Source organism: Hydractinia symbiolongicarpus, chromosome 9, assembly GCF_029227915.1.
Source record: "Hydractinia symbiolongicarpus strain clone_291-10 chromosome 9, HSymV2.1, whole genome shotgun sequence".
Classification (NCBI taxonomy): domain Eukaryota; kingdom Metazoa; phylum Cnidaria; class Hydrozoa; order Anthoathecata; family Hydractiniidae; genus Hydractinia; species Hydractinia symbiolongicarpus.
The window spans coordinates 17,010,210-17,027,736 of record NC_079883.1 but is presented as its reverse complement, the minus strand read 5'-3'; the positions used below and the strand labels follow the sequence as shown (position 1 = coordinate 17,027,736).

General features: G+C 34.1%; 1 protein-coding gene across 4 annotated transcripts in view; it reads right to left on the bottom strand.

Annotated features, from left to right (window-relative positions):
• LOC130657590 (histone-lysine N-methyltransferase SETD2-like) overlaps nt 1-11,406 on the bottom strand; it is a 45,932-nt gene extending 34,526 nt beyond the window's left edge. For all 4 annotated transcript variants that reach the window (XR_008985171.1, XR_008985172.1, XR_008985173.1 and 1 more), the window contains exons 1-3: nt 11,249-11,406; nt 3,064-3,123; nt 2,866-2,977 (exon numbers count right to left, since the gene is read on the bottom strand). Coding sequence is in view for 1 of the 4 variants with exons in the window: in XM_057460577.1 (XP_057316560.1) it covers nt 2,866-2,977; nt 3,064-3,123; nt 11,249-11,345 (269 nt within the window). In the remaining 3 variants the exon portion in view is untranslated. The remainder of the gene's footprint in view (nt 1-2,865; nt 2,978-3,063; nt 3,124-11,248) is intronic.
• Between the last annotated feature and the right edge of the window lie 6,121 nt (nt 11,407-17,527).

Here is a 17,527-nt window from a genome sequence, read left to right as displayed (position 1 = left end):
ATGAAAGTAAAGCAATTGAAAAATTTATTATAATAATTAAAAGCAACTAAAAGGGGGCCCAAGACCAAATTTTAAAAAAATAATTTGAGGAATAATTTTTGCAAACAGAAAGGAAAGCCTGTCCAAGTGGAAAATCACACTGTCACTATAAGAACAAACTATACGAAAGAACATTCGGCTTGAGAGGACCAAAACTTTAGAAAATGTTAGGAATATTTATGGATTTGTCAATATCAACCTTTAAAAATGACTTGATTCAGAACATATAAAGGCACTTTTTAAATTGAGTGTTCTTTAAAAAAAAACTGTGTTTTCCCTAGTGAGCTTAATATAATGTAAAAAATTGATTTTTTTTTCAGTCTAAAAATAATATGGAAAAATATTGTTAACTTACACAAAGACAAGATAGATAGCCTTAACACAAGAACTTACCATTAACACTCACACATAGAAGACGTTTTATTATTTTAATTTATTAAATATTACTGGGACCTTAAAAAATAATAGTAATATATACCAAGATGAATTAATAATGTATATTTGATAATTTGCAAAGTGTATTTTTTACCAGGACCACATAAAAAAATAGGGAAATGGATTTGTCTGGAAATTAATAAAGGATAAGGACAGCTTGTGAAGAAGATGGTTACTGGGACTTTGTAAAATAATAGGTATATATAACGAGATGAATTAATAAAATAAAGTGACAATTTGCAAGGCAAAGATTTTAATGGGACCACATAAAAATAGGCAATGGATTTTTTTAAAAATTGATATAGTATAAGAATAGGTTGTGAAGAAGATGGTGTACTGGGACCTTGTAAAAAGTTTGTATTATATACCAAGATAAATTAATAAAATAAATTGTAAATTAATAGATATATAGCAAGGAGAATTAATAAAGCGAATTGATAATTTGTAAAGTGAATGGTTTAATGGGACCACATAAAAAGAATAGGGAAATGGATTTTTTTTTACAATTGATATAGTATAAGGACAAGCTTTGAAGGTGATGAACTAGGACCTTGTAAACTAATAGTAATATATAACAAAATGAATTAATAACGTGATGTAATACCTTGCAAAGCAAATGGTGTAGTGTGACCCCAAAAAAAGAATAGGGAAATGGATTCGTTAAAAATAGATATAGTTTAAGGAAAAGCTAGAAAAAAGCTAGTGTACTGGGACCTTGTAAAATAATAGTATTATATACCAAGATAAAATAATAGAGTACAGTTATAACTTGCAAAGCGAATGGTGTAACAGAAGCAATAAAAATAATATAGAAATGGATTCGTTCAAAAATTGATTTTACAGCTTGTGAAGAAAATGTTGTAACCTAGCTGGTGAAAAAAGTAGTTTAATTCTAACTTGTCATGTGCTAAAAACACCTATAGCACTATACAGTGGCGTATATCCAGAGGTTAATTCAGGCACATTGCGAGCGAGAAGTGCACAAGTGTTTGAAAATCAGCTGGGGGTGTAGGGGCCGCTGCAAGCTCCCTATCAGGTACAGGGCAAAGCCCCGTTGGGGGACGATTTTTTGGCTAAAATCACATTCTTGTGAGCGACTTTAAGATCCTAAACAACGTCACTAAATTAACGTGTTTAACATTGGATGTATATTACAAGGTTTATATGACAGACACGTATTAGAGTCAGTATCGATGCTAATGCTATCTCTCCAAACTCTGCCGTATTTTGTTGGATTGCGATTAAACTGACTCATTTGGTACTTTGCCACAGGAAGGCTGACACCCCAAGGGGCCAGCGCAATGCTAAACAAGTGCGCATAATCTAACTCAACTACGAGGGAGTGCGCACCCATGTAAGCTAATAAAATTGGCAAAACATGGGAGAGCTTCGACCACCAAGAAACACAGTTTCTCCTTACAGACAAACTAGTATTCCTTTGTCTCTTATATATAAAATAAATCGCAATAATTTTAAGACATTAGCATGCCTAAAAGAGTTTATTCAGGCTTAATGTGATTTGTTATACGGCATTAAATGATTACGGTAAAGGTTTTTTCTTTTATCAATTAAATAAGAAAAACTTTTTTCAACCACTTTTCAATAACCACACCGGTATACCAGCGTCAAAAACCCTATGGATATGCCACTGCTATATATTTGTCAAAAATTCATGCTTTGATAAGATCCCTGAAAGTTTTGTAACAACTGAAAATTACAGAAACGTTAATAAAATGTACAGTACAGTCCGAATGAAAGTCTTTCAGAGAAAATATTTAAACGGCCAAAAATTGAAAAGATCAGGAAACTTATTGTTTAAATAACAATAACCTGCGTGTGACGATGTTAAGAAATACTTTTGTGCCAAGTCTATAGAATTTGTGAACAACAGCAATTAAAAATATAAAATAAAATTTACTGTACATCTTCATTTTTATTTTGAACAAATATAATTTATATTTTAAGAACACAATTAAAATACATTGTTTATTACATACATTGCTTTAAAACAATCTATTTTTGTAAAACTGTAACTTGTGTAAGTAATTGTGATACCAATCTGAAAAGACTAAGGAAAAAAATCAAGATGCACGTTATTGTGGTAACTCCCTCCTTCGTTATGATTATGATACATATCATATATTATATGATGTGAATAATAACTTATTATTTCAATCAATTAAATTATTGTACATAATTTTATTTTCCATTACAACCATATAATACCACCCTTCATGAAAAATATTTGTTGAAACACTAATGTTTCTGAAAATGTGAGAAAATTTGTGTCAGTAGAAGTCAAGAAAATGTACTCCCAGTTTCCTAATAGTCGACAACACTTTCCTCGTGTCTCAATATTCCCAGCAACAAAATAAAACAAAGCAGACTCACCAGAATGTTGTATTGTTGGAACTTATTATATTGAAATAAATGTAACACCCAGTTCCGTTTTTAGCATACTCTGCTTCCCTTTTATCAGCCTCATCATTGGATATTCTTTCCCCTGCAAGAAAAACAAAGGAATATACACAGGCTTCCAGTGAGGAATGTCAGGCTCTTCTACAGTAAGTGGATTCAGATATTTTATACCTGCATATTCCAGAATGAAATCACCTTTATGCAGATCTTTTGTAGTAAATACACCAGAACCTAAACAAAATTTTTAATAGTTATAAGAAAGTGAAATATGTGGAATTGTATTGGAACAAGAAGTCGCTCAGCATTCCAACAGGGAGATATTGGCTATTAAATAAAATAAAATAAAACATTTTTTAAAATGAAGAGGTTTGCAGAAAAAGAAGATTTTTAACCTATGCTTCAAGCTTTGTGCATGTTTCTGAATTTTTTTAAACATTTCCGAAAGGGTCCTTTTTGAAAAACAGCCACATGCTTGTTGAATAATAAATCAAAAATGCCTTTGGAAAACATATTTTAATACATTTCTTGTGGTATACACATAAGTACATGCTTTTTTGTAAAAGTAAATAAAATCGATTTAAAAAGATTTAAGAAGAAAATAATGTGAGATTTAATTGACAAAATATATTTTGCACAAATGTAGCCCTTTGGGAAAGTAAGGCCTGGGTCAAATTAAAAATTATTTATTCTGTCACAGAAGGACATCAGAGCATATTTTAAGTTATATCTCAAAATTACTAGGTTATTTAGGTAATTTTTCATGTTGAAACGAATGTAGCTTTTCAAATCCTTTATTTTTCACCAAGGATGTTTTGTGGTTTCGTGTTCTGTACTAATATTGGGTACTAGAATGTTGTGTTATACTGTTTTGGAAACGTTGAGGTTTACACTTGAATTCCTGAGAAATACTGATCCTGATAAATTAAAAACACTTTGGAATTACTCACTGATCCAGTAGCTTATAAATTAAGAAAAGCTTTTTTAAAAGCTGCCCTTGTGTTAGTATTATCATAGTTTTATTCATAATGGTCATAGTCAGGTAATCTTCAAAAATTTCATATTAGGCAAATGGAAAAAGTATTTTATTTTATTTGTCCTTCCATGACAAAGTAACATTTTTAACTGAATTCCTTATGAGAATCTCCGGTAAACAGGTCTGATCATTGCAGTCTTTGACATGAAAATGGAAGAAACAACCATTCAGGTCAAAGAAAATCTAAGCAACTTTTTGATATTTGACTTTTTAATTTTCATTATTTGGTTGACCCATTTTTAATTTGACCCACCTTTGTGACAAAACATAAAAACAATGGTAAATGTGGTTTCTTTAAATTACCCTTTATAGAGACCTTTTCCAAATGCACACAAGTTAAACTTAATAGTCTTGTAAAAACGTATTGTAAAGATAATATATCCATTAAATTGTGTTTTACCACTTGCAAACTGGCATCCATGTTCTCTGTTAAGGATAAAATAAGTAATGCTCTGAAATCCTTTGTTGTCTATACATTTGTACATGTGCTAACTGTAATGTTAGTTATGTGGGTGAAACTTCAAGACACCTGGCAACAAGGACGAAGGAGCATTTAGGCCGTGATAAACAGTCACCTATCTACAAACATTTAATGACTGCAGATGAGTGTAAAAAAGCATGTGATGAAAACTGTTTTTCCATTTTAGATTCCGCTTCATCTAAATATGGTTTGCGTCTGAAAGAAGCTTTACACATCAGATGGGAGAAAACAGTCCTCAACAAACAGGTTAGGAGCCTGGTTACTACAATTTGTGTGTAAACAGGTAAGTATAATTTGATATCAGTCAGAATAATGTATTCAGGCCACTTCCTAAGTCTTTGTTATTCACACTTTTTACTTAATTTATTTAAATTATTTTATTCACTTAGACATTTTGTTTTACCCTTGGGATACTTAGTTTTTCTATACTGTCATTATTTTAATTGTTGCCATAGTAACATTTTAATGCTATTTTATTGTAATAAAAGCTTATATAAAACAGACTTGTATATATTTTAAATTAACTGAAGATGTCTTGATGTTCAAGACGAAACATGTCTACCAAACTAAAAAAAGTTTGCCTTTTTTTTTTCAAAATAATAATTTCACTGATAGTCATCAGAAATTATGGTTAAAACATAAAAAGCTTTGTACCTGATGAAATACATATACATATAAGCTTTTCTGTTTGTTGCTTTATAAAAAATCGATGTTTATCAGCTACAGTACAGTCTGAATGTAACCTTCCGTGTACGCGCAACTCGCATAAATAATTACTTTCATAATAGACCATTGTCTTTAAGAGAAAATAATTACACTGCGAGAAATTGAAAAGATTAGGGAAACTTATTGTATAAATAACAATAATCTGCATGTGACGATGTTGAGAATACTGTTGGCGCGAAGTCTATAGAATTTGTAAACAAAGGCAATTAAAAATATAAAAATAAAATTTACTGTAATATCTCAATTTTATCTTGAAGAAGATTTAATTATCTTATATTTTCAGAACACGAATTAAATATATTTATTATATACGTTGCTTTAAAATAATCTATTTATGTCACACTGTAACTTGTGCAAGTAATCGTGACGCTGATCTGAAAAAAACAAGATGTGCGTTATCGTAACTCCATCCATCGTTATCATTATTATAATATATCATATATTATATAATGGTGAAATACATTTGCTAGCTAAAATGTAATGCACCTGAACTATCGCTTAAATAGTCCGCTTTATAGGAAAAATAATAATAACAAATACAAATAATACGAACAAAATAAAACGAACAAAGTAGTTCTTCTTCAATATGACTTACACGCATCAGAGTGAAGCATTCTCTGTTGAGAATGAAATACGGATGTGCTATGATAAATATTCACCTATATATAAACACCATCCGGATAAACCATCTGAGTTCGTCACTAACATATTGCTGCACGTAGTGTAGTGGGTTTGTCTGTGGCTCCCAGTTCTGGGGACCACGGATTAAATCCCGCTCACTGCCAGGCAGTATGTTAGTGACGAACAAAGTAGTTCTTCTTCAATATGACACACATTATACTCGCCCGTCATGATCAGAGGTCTGATCGGGGTGAAGCATTCTCTGTTGAGAATGAAATACGGATGTGCTATGATAAATATTCACCTATAAATAAAAAAATACTTCGCAAAATATGTTTGTTGTAACACCCTCCTCTGAAATGATTATCATAATATATCATATATTATATAGCTAATGGTGAAATACGTTTGCTAGCTAAAATATAATACTGCTGACTATCGCTTAAATAGTCCGCTTTATAGAAAAAAAATATAGAAAAAATACATAGCAGAATATATGTTTGTCATAACACCCTCCTCCGTTAAGATATAGATAATTTTTGCCTATATTATATTTCTTTAAAAAAATTTGCACATGAGGGAAATTATAAGACTGCACAAAAAAGCAATAACCAAATTTTAATTAAATATTTTTTAGTTTTTTTTAAAGTGAAAGGAGAATAACTTGCTGTATAAATTTCGAAACAAAACAATCTTAGCCTGCCAACCTTAACCTGTTGTATAACTTTCGAAACAACACCATATTCTGTATAACTTATAAAACAGCAAAATATAATTCTTGCCCCAAAATTTTTAAAACAGCACTTCTTGCTGCATAACTACTTATTTTCCCAATTCAAAACAAGAAAACAAATTTATTCTTTTTTAAGGAAGGCTAATTATTTATTTTTTTCGCAACAAAAAATTATTAATTATCTGTGCGTGTGATGTCAAAATACACACAATTTGCTTGTTGTAACACCCTCCTCCGTTGTAGATACTGCTACTAAAGTTATTCCTAAAGTTTTGTTAACCCTTTCTCTCCTATGGGCCTGCAGAGCGGGTCCTAAAAAACCCCTTTAATTTCCTGAGGTCTGCAGAGCAGGTCCTTTAAATTATGCCATTTTACGGGCGGTAAAATAGCGTGTTCTTTACGGCAATGGAAAATAGACAAATTTGTTGAACGGGAACTGAAAACCGCATCAAATTATGAATAATTTTACTGGGGCTATTGTATTTTGAAAATTGCTAGAAAACATCTGACAAAAAACGCCCAAAGAAAAATTTCACAAACATGGATGACATTTTAAACTTTGTTTTGGATAACGATGATCCAGATAGCGATGTAGACATTGATTTAGGAGAGGGAACCAGTGACTAGGACCCAGTCAGTGACTTGGACTATGAAATAGAACACACAATCCCTGACGTTCTCTGCCACCATGGCTCTGATAGTGATGCAGGAGATGTCGTTCTCCCAGAAATTGGAACTTGTTATGAATCTTCTGAAACTTTATTTGTTGCTGTTGCCCGTCCAACCTGGGCTTCATCCAGACAAGTGTTTTGAACTGTATCATACTGTGTTGGACTACTCGAAGGAGTAACTTTGTTGTGGAAAGATATTTATATATCATATCATCCTGTATTTCATTTCCTTTTTTACACTTAGTTTTTACTTTTTAATTATTTCATAACATGTTTTATGGAAACCAGACTTCTGACCTAAAGAATCAGTCAAAAATTCTAAAAGGAAATTGCCAACTGTCTAAAATTGTTCTAGACATCTAACATGTAGCTATAAGATTATAGAAACATTAATACTATTAGCTTTGAGTTAAATTTTTTATTCTTATCACGCTTTCTTTTCGTTACAGTTAATCTGACCGTTTCCATGGAATCGCTCAAAATCTTTGATATGTGCGGAACAGCTTTAGCTATTGCCATCAAATTTTCAGAGAATGTCCCTAATATATAGACTAGTCATATGCAGTTGTATTATATTGAAATATGCTTTCAAAGGTATAATTATTTTCTTTCAAAAATTAAAAAAAAGAAATTTTTTTTTTCAATCCTGCATTTTTTGGTCAAGTGATGTATGTACATATTTTCTGAACTTACTATGACAAAAAAGGATGAAAATGTAACACAATTTGACCCAGGGGTCAGGTTTTTATTAGGCCCTGAGTGTTGATGGTCAATAATGCCGTTTTTTACCTGAGAAAATATGAGGGATTTCTGTAGGTTAAGAAAAAAGATCGCAATAAAATTTTCAAAAGGAAATAGCACTCGAAAATAGCATAGCACTCGAAAAGATCATTAAAGTAATTACGATAAACAAAAGATTAAAGGGCTTCCGACTTGCAGGAAAATCGCTAGAGTATGCAGAAGGTTACATTCAGACTGTACTGCAGCTATTAGAAACTTCACTAATTTATGAAATAAACCAAGCGAATAAGATATATATTTTATGCTTTTCCTCACTGCAATATGCAAGAAATACGAGGAATAATAACCTTTTAAAAAGTGTGCTAATGCTGCAATGCAAAAATACAAATTGCGAGAAATTAGTCATGGATGAATTGGATCGCAAAAGGATTAATAGTTTCAGAGGGACACCAGCTATTGCAAGGATATCTTCCAGTAACAACAGTGTAATATAACTGCACATAGGCTTTGAAAAATTGAAAATTACATTCATATTCTCTATTAGTATTACAGTTTAAATCAACAAAAATGACATTCAATATCTTGAGAACCAATAGAGATTTTTAAAAGATATAAAGTTTCCTGGACAAATTTCATGGTATTTTATACGTGCTTCTGTTATTTTGAGTTGGGAGGAGAGCTTTAAACCTTTGAAGAACATGTTGCTGAGTGGTTAAGAAGCTCACTTCACAATTATAAAGTTATGCATTGGAACCCTATAAAGGGGCTTGGAAAAATTTTTCATGCACACTTAGCAGAGTTTGGTCTGCTAAGGAAGGGGGGGAGTCAGATGCTGCAAAAATTATGTAAAGAATTTCAGGGGTGAAGATTTTCGTTGCAAACTTTTGTGTAGCTTAAAGCTTTGATTAGTATATAGATACTAGTCCATAAAGCCCGTGGAAAAATCCACTTAAATGTATAGGAGATGTACTTTTGAAAAACTGTTGCAGAGATATTAGTGTTTTTTTGTTTTGTGATGACGTCATCAACCCGTCCATTCGAAACAAATTAGGGGACCCAGGTTTGGGAAAATTACCCAAATTGGTTCTAGGTGGTCCGTAGTTACCCACGCGGTGACGTCACCACCTTGTTTCCCAGTTATTTGGCCTCAAAGTTTTAAGTGCACTGTAATGGCTTCATTAATTTAATATATAAGATATTGACGTTAAAAGATATTGACAAAAAAACTGGAAAAACTCCCCCATTGAGTGGTAAAAAATATCGTCTTTGCAAAAGTCACAGACAGACAGAACTGGCGTATGATTATATAGATATTAGTTAATGATAGGGTATTACTTAAAGCTTACTTCCCACTTTAAAAAAAGTAAAGAAAATCTTTTATACTTATTTTGACTTGCTCGCAAGATATTCGTCGTTAAAGTTAATATTAGCTGGAGAAGAAGCTTCATGCCATCGCGGGAGGGCTTGTGATGTCAACTCCAAGATGATAATTTCCCTGACTCTGCAGTGGCCCAGGTTGTTATATTTTTACAAAGCAGTGTTTTATATACAAAGCGGTTGTTGTTTTGTTTTTCATTATTTGTAACGGGTACTGAAGATGAGTTTGTAACAGGTACGTACTGAAGATAAGTAAACACTTGTTTTTTCCTTCCCTTTTTAAAAGTTGAGTTCCTGTGAAAAATCAACTTAATTAGTTGTTGTTCCCTTGCAACAACTAATTAAGTTGGAGTCACCTTAATACGCTTTATATTGGAATTAACAATTTTATGTTTTCACATGTAAAGAATAATATTTTATAACGTTTTTTAGCCATGTATAAATCATACAATTTTAAGATTTTGGCTACAAACGTACATCATGACATGATCGAAGTAGCTACCTATAGCTAGCGTTTCTGTTTAGTTTAGTATAAATATATATACATTTTACTTTAGCGAACTTTCTTTTTGTGTTATCTTCACCTACCAGCTAACTAGCTTTGTGTATCTAACTACCTAATAGCTAGAAATTGAATGCAGCAGACAGACTTGTAAATAAGAAAAGTTTTAAAAACACATGTTAAAATTTTATTTATAAAGTAGCACGAAGCTTTTCGTAACTGAGTTACATTTTCAAGTGATCACTTGAAAATGTAACTCAGTTACGAAAAGCTTCGTGCTACTTTATAAATAAAATTTTAACATGTGTTTTTTAAACTTTTCTTATTTATTTGTTGGCTGATTTATCATAATGAAGACAGACTTGTGTTTCTAACATGAACAAACTGCACAATGTTTTTTATTATCTTTTTAAATTTAGCTGGGTTAGCTGTACTTTTGAGTGTTGACGCAACAACAGTCTATAATAACCATAATATTTAATTATGGCTTGGTGATAAACCTATTGATTGGAAGAACCCATGCCAGCATGGAAAACGGACGTTAAGCCGAGAATGATGATGATGATGATGATGATGATAAACAAAATTATTTTGCTTGTTAAAAATTTTAAGCATTATAATACGCTGAGGCTTATATTGAGGTTTTTATTTGAATCAAAGTTTTAATTCAATTTCGGCACTTTTAGGAAAACTTATTCCGCTAATTAGAATCTGTTGGGTGACTCTTTTTGGTGTGACATGGTTTATGATAGGTTGTATCCTGTGTTTTTATTTCAACTGCTGGAAAGTTCTATTCTAAAAAATAATACGGCAGTGTATTATGCAGGGTATTAACCCTATTTAAGCGTGGGATATAAAAATGTAGCCTAAAAATATAATTACAAGCTCAGTTTCCGCCTCCTTTGATCACATCATTTTGCTAAAAAAATTTGTATTATTCGGTCCAAATCTGTTATCCGAAAATGGCTAAATTCTAGAACCCAGCAAGTATAACTTATCAACCCTAACCCTAACTGGTTAAAAAATAAAAATGCAAAAATCTAAGGCTGCTTGGAGAAAAAGGAAAATCTTCCGTATTCAGAAATACCCTCAATCATAGTGCGCATCGGGCGTTACATAATCACTTAGATGCGCGCGCAATTTAATATAGAGACTGTGATTCTATATATTGTTTCCCGATCTGTATATATACCTTATTCCCAAACTGTCAGGCCATGCTTGGGGAAAATTGTGGGATGCCTAACGATTGCAATGTTTATCGTCAAATGTGGCAGATCTGGGAAGCATACGAATCCTCAAATGGATCTGTGGTTTAAAAAAGGCTTAAATAAATACTTCAGAATTATCCATCTCAAATGTGGCCCCTGCCCTAGCTAACGTTGTTAAAAATAACATATTATATATTATTCAAATCTGGATGCTGCATTGATTGACGAAGTATATACTAACAAAACACAAACTATTTCCTTACCAATGAATGGATTGATATACTTAATGACCAAATCATCTGGATCTTTTCCCAATCCACAATACAAATCTTCTATTTTTTGTCTTCTTCTTCTTGTCATACTTATCGCTGGTCGCAATGTTCTGCCCAATCTTAGGACGCTGCCCAATCTTTGGACATAAAATTGCCCAGTCTTAAGACTGGCCGGCCAGTCTTAAGACTGGGCAGAGCGTCACAAGATTGGGCAAAAGACCATGTTAGGCCCATCTTTGGCGCTGTTTAAATTTTAAGGAAGGGATGCACCACACGAGCTGTGTTTTTTGCGACTCCCAACAAACATTCTCAGGCACATTAAAACATCTTATTTTGGGTACTTTGAATTTATTTATTTTGAATTGACCCCGCCTGTTTTTGGACACAGTAGAGTGAAAATCGTAGCTAGGTAGCTGGTAGAGCATGTGTTATACATTTAGCATTTATATACAGCTTGTAATAGTGGCTAAATTTTAAAAATAAAATGTTTATATTTATGAAGTATCAGAAAAGTCGTATTCAACCATATTATTAGTTAGCTAGACGTTAATTTCATTGGATGAGATGTTTAGCCAGCTAGCGAGCTGTAGCCAGCTAGCTAATATCATAGTCTATAGAAGAAAAACTTTATAGACTATGCTAAAATGGTTGAGTAGTTTCAATTTTATATACATAAAATACATGGTATGTATAAATTTTTGGCTTTTGATTTTCCAAGAAAAGTTTCAATTTAAAGTTCCTATTAAGAGGTAAATTCTAAAAATTTTATTGTTCTGTTTGTCTTCCACAATTGTTCTAAGATTGGGCATAGATTGGGCAGTCCAGTCTTAAGACTGGCCACCCATTTGTCACTGTCGGAAGATTGGCCTGGCCAGTCTTAAGACGGGGCACGTTCCAAGATTGGGCAGAACAGCAATACTACTTGCACACTAACGATACAGCCCGCTGCCCGTACTTTTACGAAGTGCAAACTGGGACCAAAATTGGTTCCAGGTCAGGGGGACGGTTAAATATATACAAACAAAGGTTAAACTATATATAAACATGCAAATCTCTTTTTTTAACACATGGCCATCTATCTCGCACGAGTAGTGATGGCAAGCAAGGTAAGAAATTGTTGGTTGCTGATCAAACATCGTCCCATTCAGTCGTAAGGAAGCTAATGTCGTCCCCTGGGCTTTTTTTCCCGCTTCTAGGAAAAAGGCGCCTTCCTATCCCTATTATCTATAACGTATCGAAAATTTATCAGTTGGTTTTAAAAGTGTGTCACCTCTGTGAGTTTCGAGAGGACAGGGTGTGTGTGCGTTTTTTTTTGTGGGGGTCTCACGGTGGAAATGCGCTTAGTTCGGCATTTTGGAACAATCAGCGATAGTAAACTTCAGCTTCAACGCATGTCAAAATATTAAATTACTGGAACCAAATATGTTTTTATATTACGTCTTTATTACAAATTTAAACAGTAGTTTTCATGCACATTTCTTAGGGCTCTTTGTTTTCTTTTTATCACGACAGTTGTTAGGGATGACTTTCAAATCAAAAACGCCAATATCCGATATTTAGATTTTACTCACATACGCAGAAAAAAATAGAAGCAGGATTGAGCATATAAGAATATGACCTAAATAATACAAAAATGTGTTACGATTATATTAGTACCGGAGGTTTTTTTAATCATGACGTCAAAAATAATAAAATTAAACAATGAAATAAGTATGATTTTTAAAGGAAAATATTTGGAACCAATTTACTGTTTTCTTAGCTCCGGTTTGCATTGCTTCTCAGGGTTTGAGTACCTTGTATGACTTCCTCTAATCTTGAGGAAGAAGCTCTAATACATATACCCAGTGACTGTATTAGAGGGAAGGAGAGTTTCCTGCGAGTGCACGACATGGTCTTCTTTTCGGTGATTACTTTAGCGGCTCGACGGTAGAATTTGGAAGCCTTTCGACCCATGCCACCCGTTCCTGAAAATACAAGAGGTGTAAAGTTTCCGTGCTCGATTTGCATTACCCGATCATTGTATCGACGTTTCTTCTCCACCTTGTTACTTTGGTAGGAATTTTTGAGGGTTTAGCTTGCGTATCTGTCGGCCATTGGGTTAAATCATTGCTTATTTGGTTGAGGAGGTTGCATGTGACGTTTCTGAGATGATTGTGTTTAAGCGATACAAAACTTCCTTTTTTGCATGACAGGGCGTGTTCGATGCAGAAGTTGGATCCGCAATCACATCTTGTTGAAATTTGCTTCAGGTTCCATCCATAACGAAGTCGGCTAGGGTCCCAGATGCAGTGCAAAAAAATAAATTCTATAACCCTTCGAACAAGACAAAAGCTGTCCACGGTTCGTGCATAATGACGAAAAATCTCAAAGTAAAACTAAAACGGAAAAAGTACTTTTACCTAGCTCTTGTGTAAAAGTCCTAGGTGTCTATTTGGTTGAGCCTGGAGTCTCATAAAATTTCGATAATTTGAGCGTGAAATGTTTTTCTAATTTTCCTTATTTGAGCCTGAAAGGTTTCTTAAAAAAATCTTTTTATTTACAATGCTTTTTTCAGGTATGGGCTTAAATTATTCCTCTTTTGTTAAGTTTGTTACGTCAAAATTTCACTCATTCTATTCGAAGTAAACATGGAAGCAGCAGTGGAAGAAGTTTTAGCGTGTACAATTATTGCTTCCTCGGGTGTCGTCTGGAGTGAATAATTTAATCCGGAGAAAAGGAAAAACAAGCAGTGACTGAAAGATTATTTTCGTGAGCGGGGACAATTTCGGTGCACACGAGCTCTCACTTCAAGAATTGAGATTAAAAAGATCAAAGTATCCGTTTTGCATGCTCCTTCAGAGTCTGTTTTTGTCATAAAAAGCATGCCAGTCCAATCATAATCGAAACAAGGAATTTTTTCATAAAACCACCCGGTCCCAAAAAAACCAGCAAAGTACGAGAAAAAGAAGCATAGTAAGAAAAGGAAAAATCGACGTTAAGTGGGACCAACTTAGAAAGCCTTGTGGGCATTGTCAATGATGAGAAATGCATTTTTAAAGTCTAAATTCTAAGTGGGACCGAAAACGGTCCACATTAGAATTTTGGTCCCACTACTCACTGAAGTAAAGCCAAAATGGACCCAATAAAGTTGAATGTGTTCTTTCAATACACTTTTAACTATTACGTTAAGTATTCTATTTTAGTAAACTTAATGTATAATTTATCGAATAGTTTACCGTCTAAAAGGGCCTTAATGTTGACTTCAAAATATTAAGACACCTTCACTTGTTTTCCTGCGAAATTCACAAGTGTTTTCTCTGTACCAGATGGTTGTGCCAGGAAATTTACGCACGAAATATGTTTTAGAAACACTAAAAAAAGGAGAGTGCATTGAGTCTTAAAAAAATGTAATTTATATAGACCAAATTTACATAACCATCCGCCCCAAAAAAGAAAAGTCGGGGGATAAATCGTTAAAAATTAAAAAGAATAAAATGTCGTTTTTATAAAAACATCCGATGGTGTGACATATATACATGAGATATCGTCAGATTTATTTAACTTGTTCAGGGCCTAAAAGCAAATACTAAGGAGGATCACAGGGACTTTTGGTCGAAATCTATTTTTATGGTGCTATAGAAACCTGATAACTGATATTTGACTGATAAATTAAAAAACGTAAGTAAAGTAGTAAATAAAAAGAGCAGTAAATATAGTATATATATATATAATGCGCAGGTGAATATTATTAGTAAAGTGAATGACTTTATTCAATTTACATACCACATATATAGTATTATAAGAGATGCAACCAATAGAGCCAATAGAAGATACCACCTCCCATGACGATGAAAACATCGATCAAAATGATGATGCCCGAGGGAAGTCAGCGGACGCCAAAGTTGAAAAAATAACAACAAAATTTCCAAAACGATAAGAAGCTGGATGTTGGATGTGGATAATCATGACCATCAACGCCACTTAAAGATGGTGTTGGACCAACAGTTCACCACATGTTAATTGCGGTTCCTGAAGTAAGTACTTATACCTTGTTGAGAGGCTTGGCTTTGATTGCATTCAGTATTCAAGTGTCAACAAAGATGGCTACTAGCATCATTGAAGGATATACTTTAGAAACTCAATGTTATTTCAAATCTAGAATGGTAGACTAGTGAAAAGGGTGGTCACAAGGCATGAACACTAGGGGCCCTCAAGGTAACTAACCAATACTGTTGTAGATCCAGGCCCCTAAGATTGCCTTGCCTACCTATAAATTGGGAGCAGCTAAAGTCAACTAGTTTCCATCATCACATTTTGCTAATAGTTTGATTTGCCCACCCACCCACCCTGTTATTATATATTTTTTCTTTTTCTTTTATGTACATCAATCACTTCATGTACTGGCATCAATGTCCACAACTGTCACCATATTAACTAATTCTACAATCAACCACAACCCTTATGTTAACTCGATAACCGGACCATCATCCGACACATGACGAGTGCATACGATACCAATTGATGTAGCCCAAGAGGGTCTTCTACAACGAACTATAACACGCAACGATACTACGAACTACAACACGCAACGATCTACAACGCAAGATGGAGGGATCAATTGGCATCAAAGACGCGCGCTCGCTTACACCAGTGCTCTTGCCTCAAGGTTTTCTTGGTGATCCAAATTTGGCTACTTGCGATTGCCAAGTTTTTTGTCCAGAGGTAGAAGCACTGTTGACCCGCGCTGGTGGGGATGTCGGGCTTCCTTCGTCAGCCAAATGGGATGAAGATGCGTTTGTTTCCCTAACAAATGAGGTGCGTTTCCACGAGATACGCCATAGCAGGTAGTAGGCAATTTCCAAGCGAGTTGCTGAGGTGTAGGCGATTTCCAAGTGAGTCGCGGAGATGTAGGCAATTTCCAAGCGAGTTGCTGAGGTGTAGGCGATTTCCAAGTGAGTCGCGGAGAGGTAGGCAATTTCCAAGCGAGTTGCTGAGGTGTAGGCGATTTCCAAGTGAGTCGCTCAGATGTAGGCAATTTCCAAGCGAGTTGCTGAGGTGTAGGCGATTTCCAAGTGAGTCGCTCAGATATAGGCAATTTCCAAGCGAGTTGCTGAGTTAGCGTTTCCACGAGATACGCAGACGTTTCCACGTGATACGTCTTACTAAGGGTAAGGATGGAAACACACGCATCTGGTTTGGGCCCCCCTGATACCAAACCTGACATCCCCCCCCCTTTCCCCAAACTCAAGTGTAGTTATGACATGAAACAAGAGAAATATACTTCTAACATTATCTGTCATTGTTGTTGTTTGCTTTCGTGTTGTTGCTTCAGAACCATAGCAATTAAATAAAAAACACAACAAACTGGCGCAATACCTGCGATGAGTAAATTAGTGATGGTGTTGTATACACGCTTTTTTTATAAGGATAGTGTTTTTCGTATCAGCCGTAGTCTTTTTGACAAATCTCAACCTCAAATATTCTTAAAAATAATTAAAAGCAATTACCCTTATTACGCCCAAGATGATACTCTTGAGGTCATTTTGCTAATTGACGAACGAACTACTAATTTAAAACACCAAAAGAAATGACAACTGAAGGAACCACTTTTTCTTCTAAACACATTAAAAACAATTTTGACCTCAATTTTTTTAGAAAATCCACTACATAAAGTCCTGTACCTCAAGTCTCTCTCTCAACGTCCGATTTCCCTTCCGGCGAACAACGATGAACTGCTTCGTGTCTTCGTTATAGTAGACCGTCGTCTTGGGGCAACACGGTAGTTCCCCTTGTGCTCGAACAACAATACAAGCCCCAAGGCATTTAGCGGGACACGAAACCTGGCGTGTGCAAAAGTCACTTAGCGGGACACGTCTTCTGGTTGACGTAAACAAATAAGATTCATGTCAGCATCTAACTATCACGAACAACACTGTTTAACATTATAATGGTTGACATATTTTGTTGTTGTATCGTGTCCCGTTATTTTTCCAACCGTTCCAATTTTTTGGTTGTTGTTATGGTTTCTTAAGCTTTAAATTTCCCGCCACAAACTATGTGCTTTTTAAACGCGTTGTTATACTATATAGCTTAATTGTAAATATATTATTTTTCTTGTCCCGCTAAGTGACATTTAAACATGCTTGTTGCAAAGATGGTTATGTGTGATGAACACATAGCGGGACATAGGTTAAAAAATTTATTCCACATCATTCTTAACATTCTGAACAATAAAGTTTCGCGTTGAAAAAGATAAAGTTCTTTTTCGTTAGTTGGAAGCTTTTTTTTCAT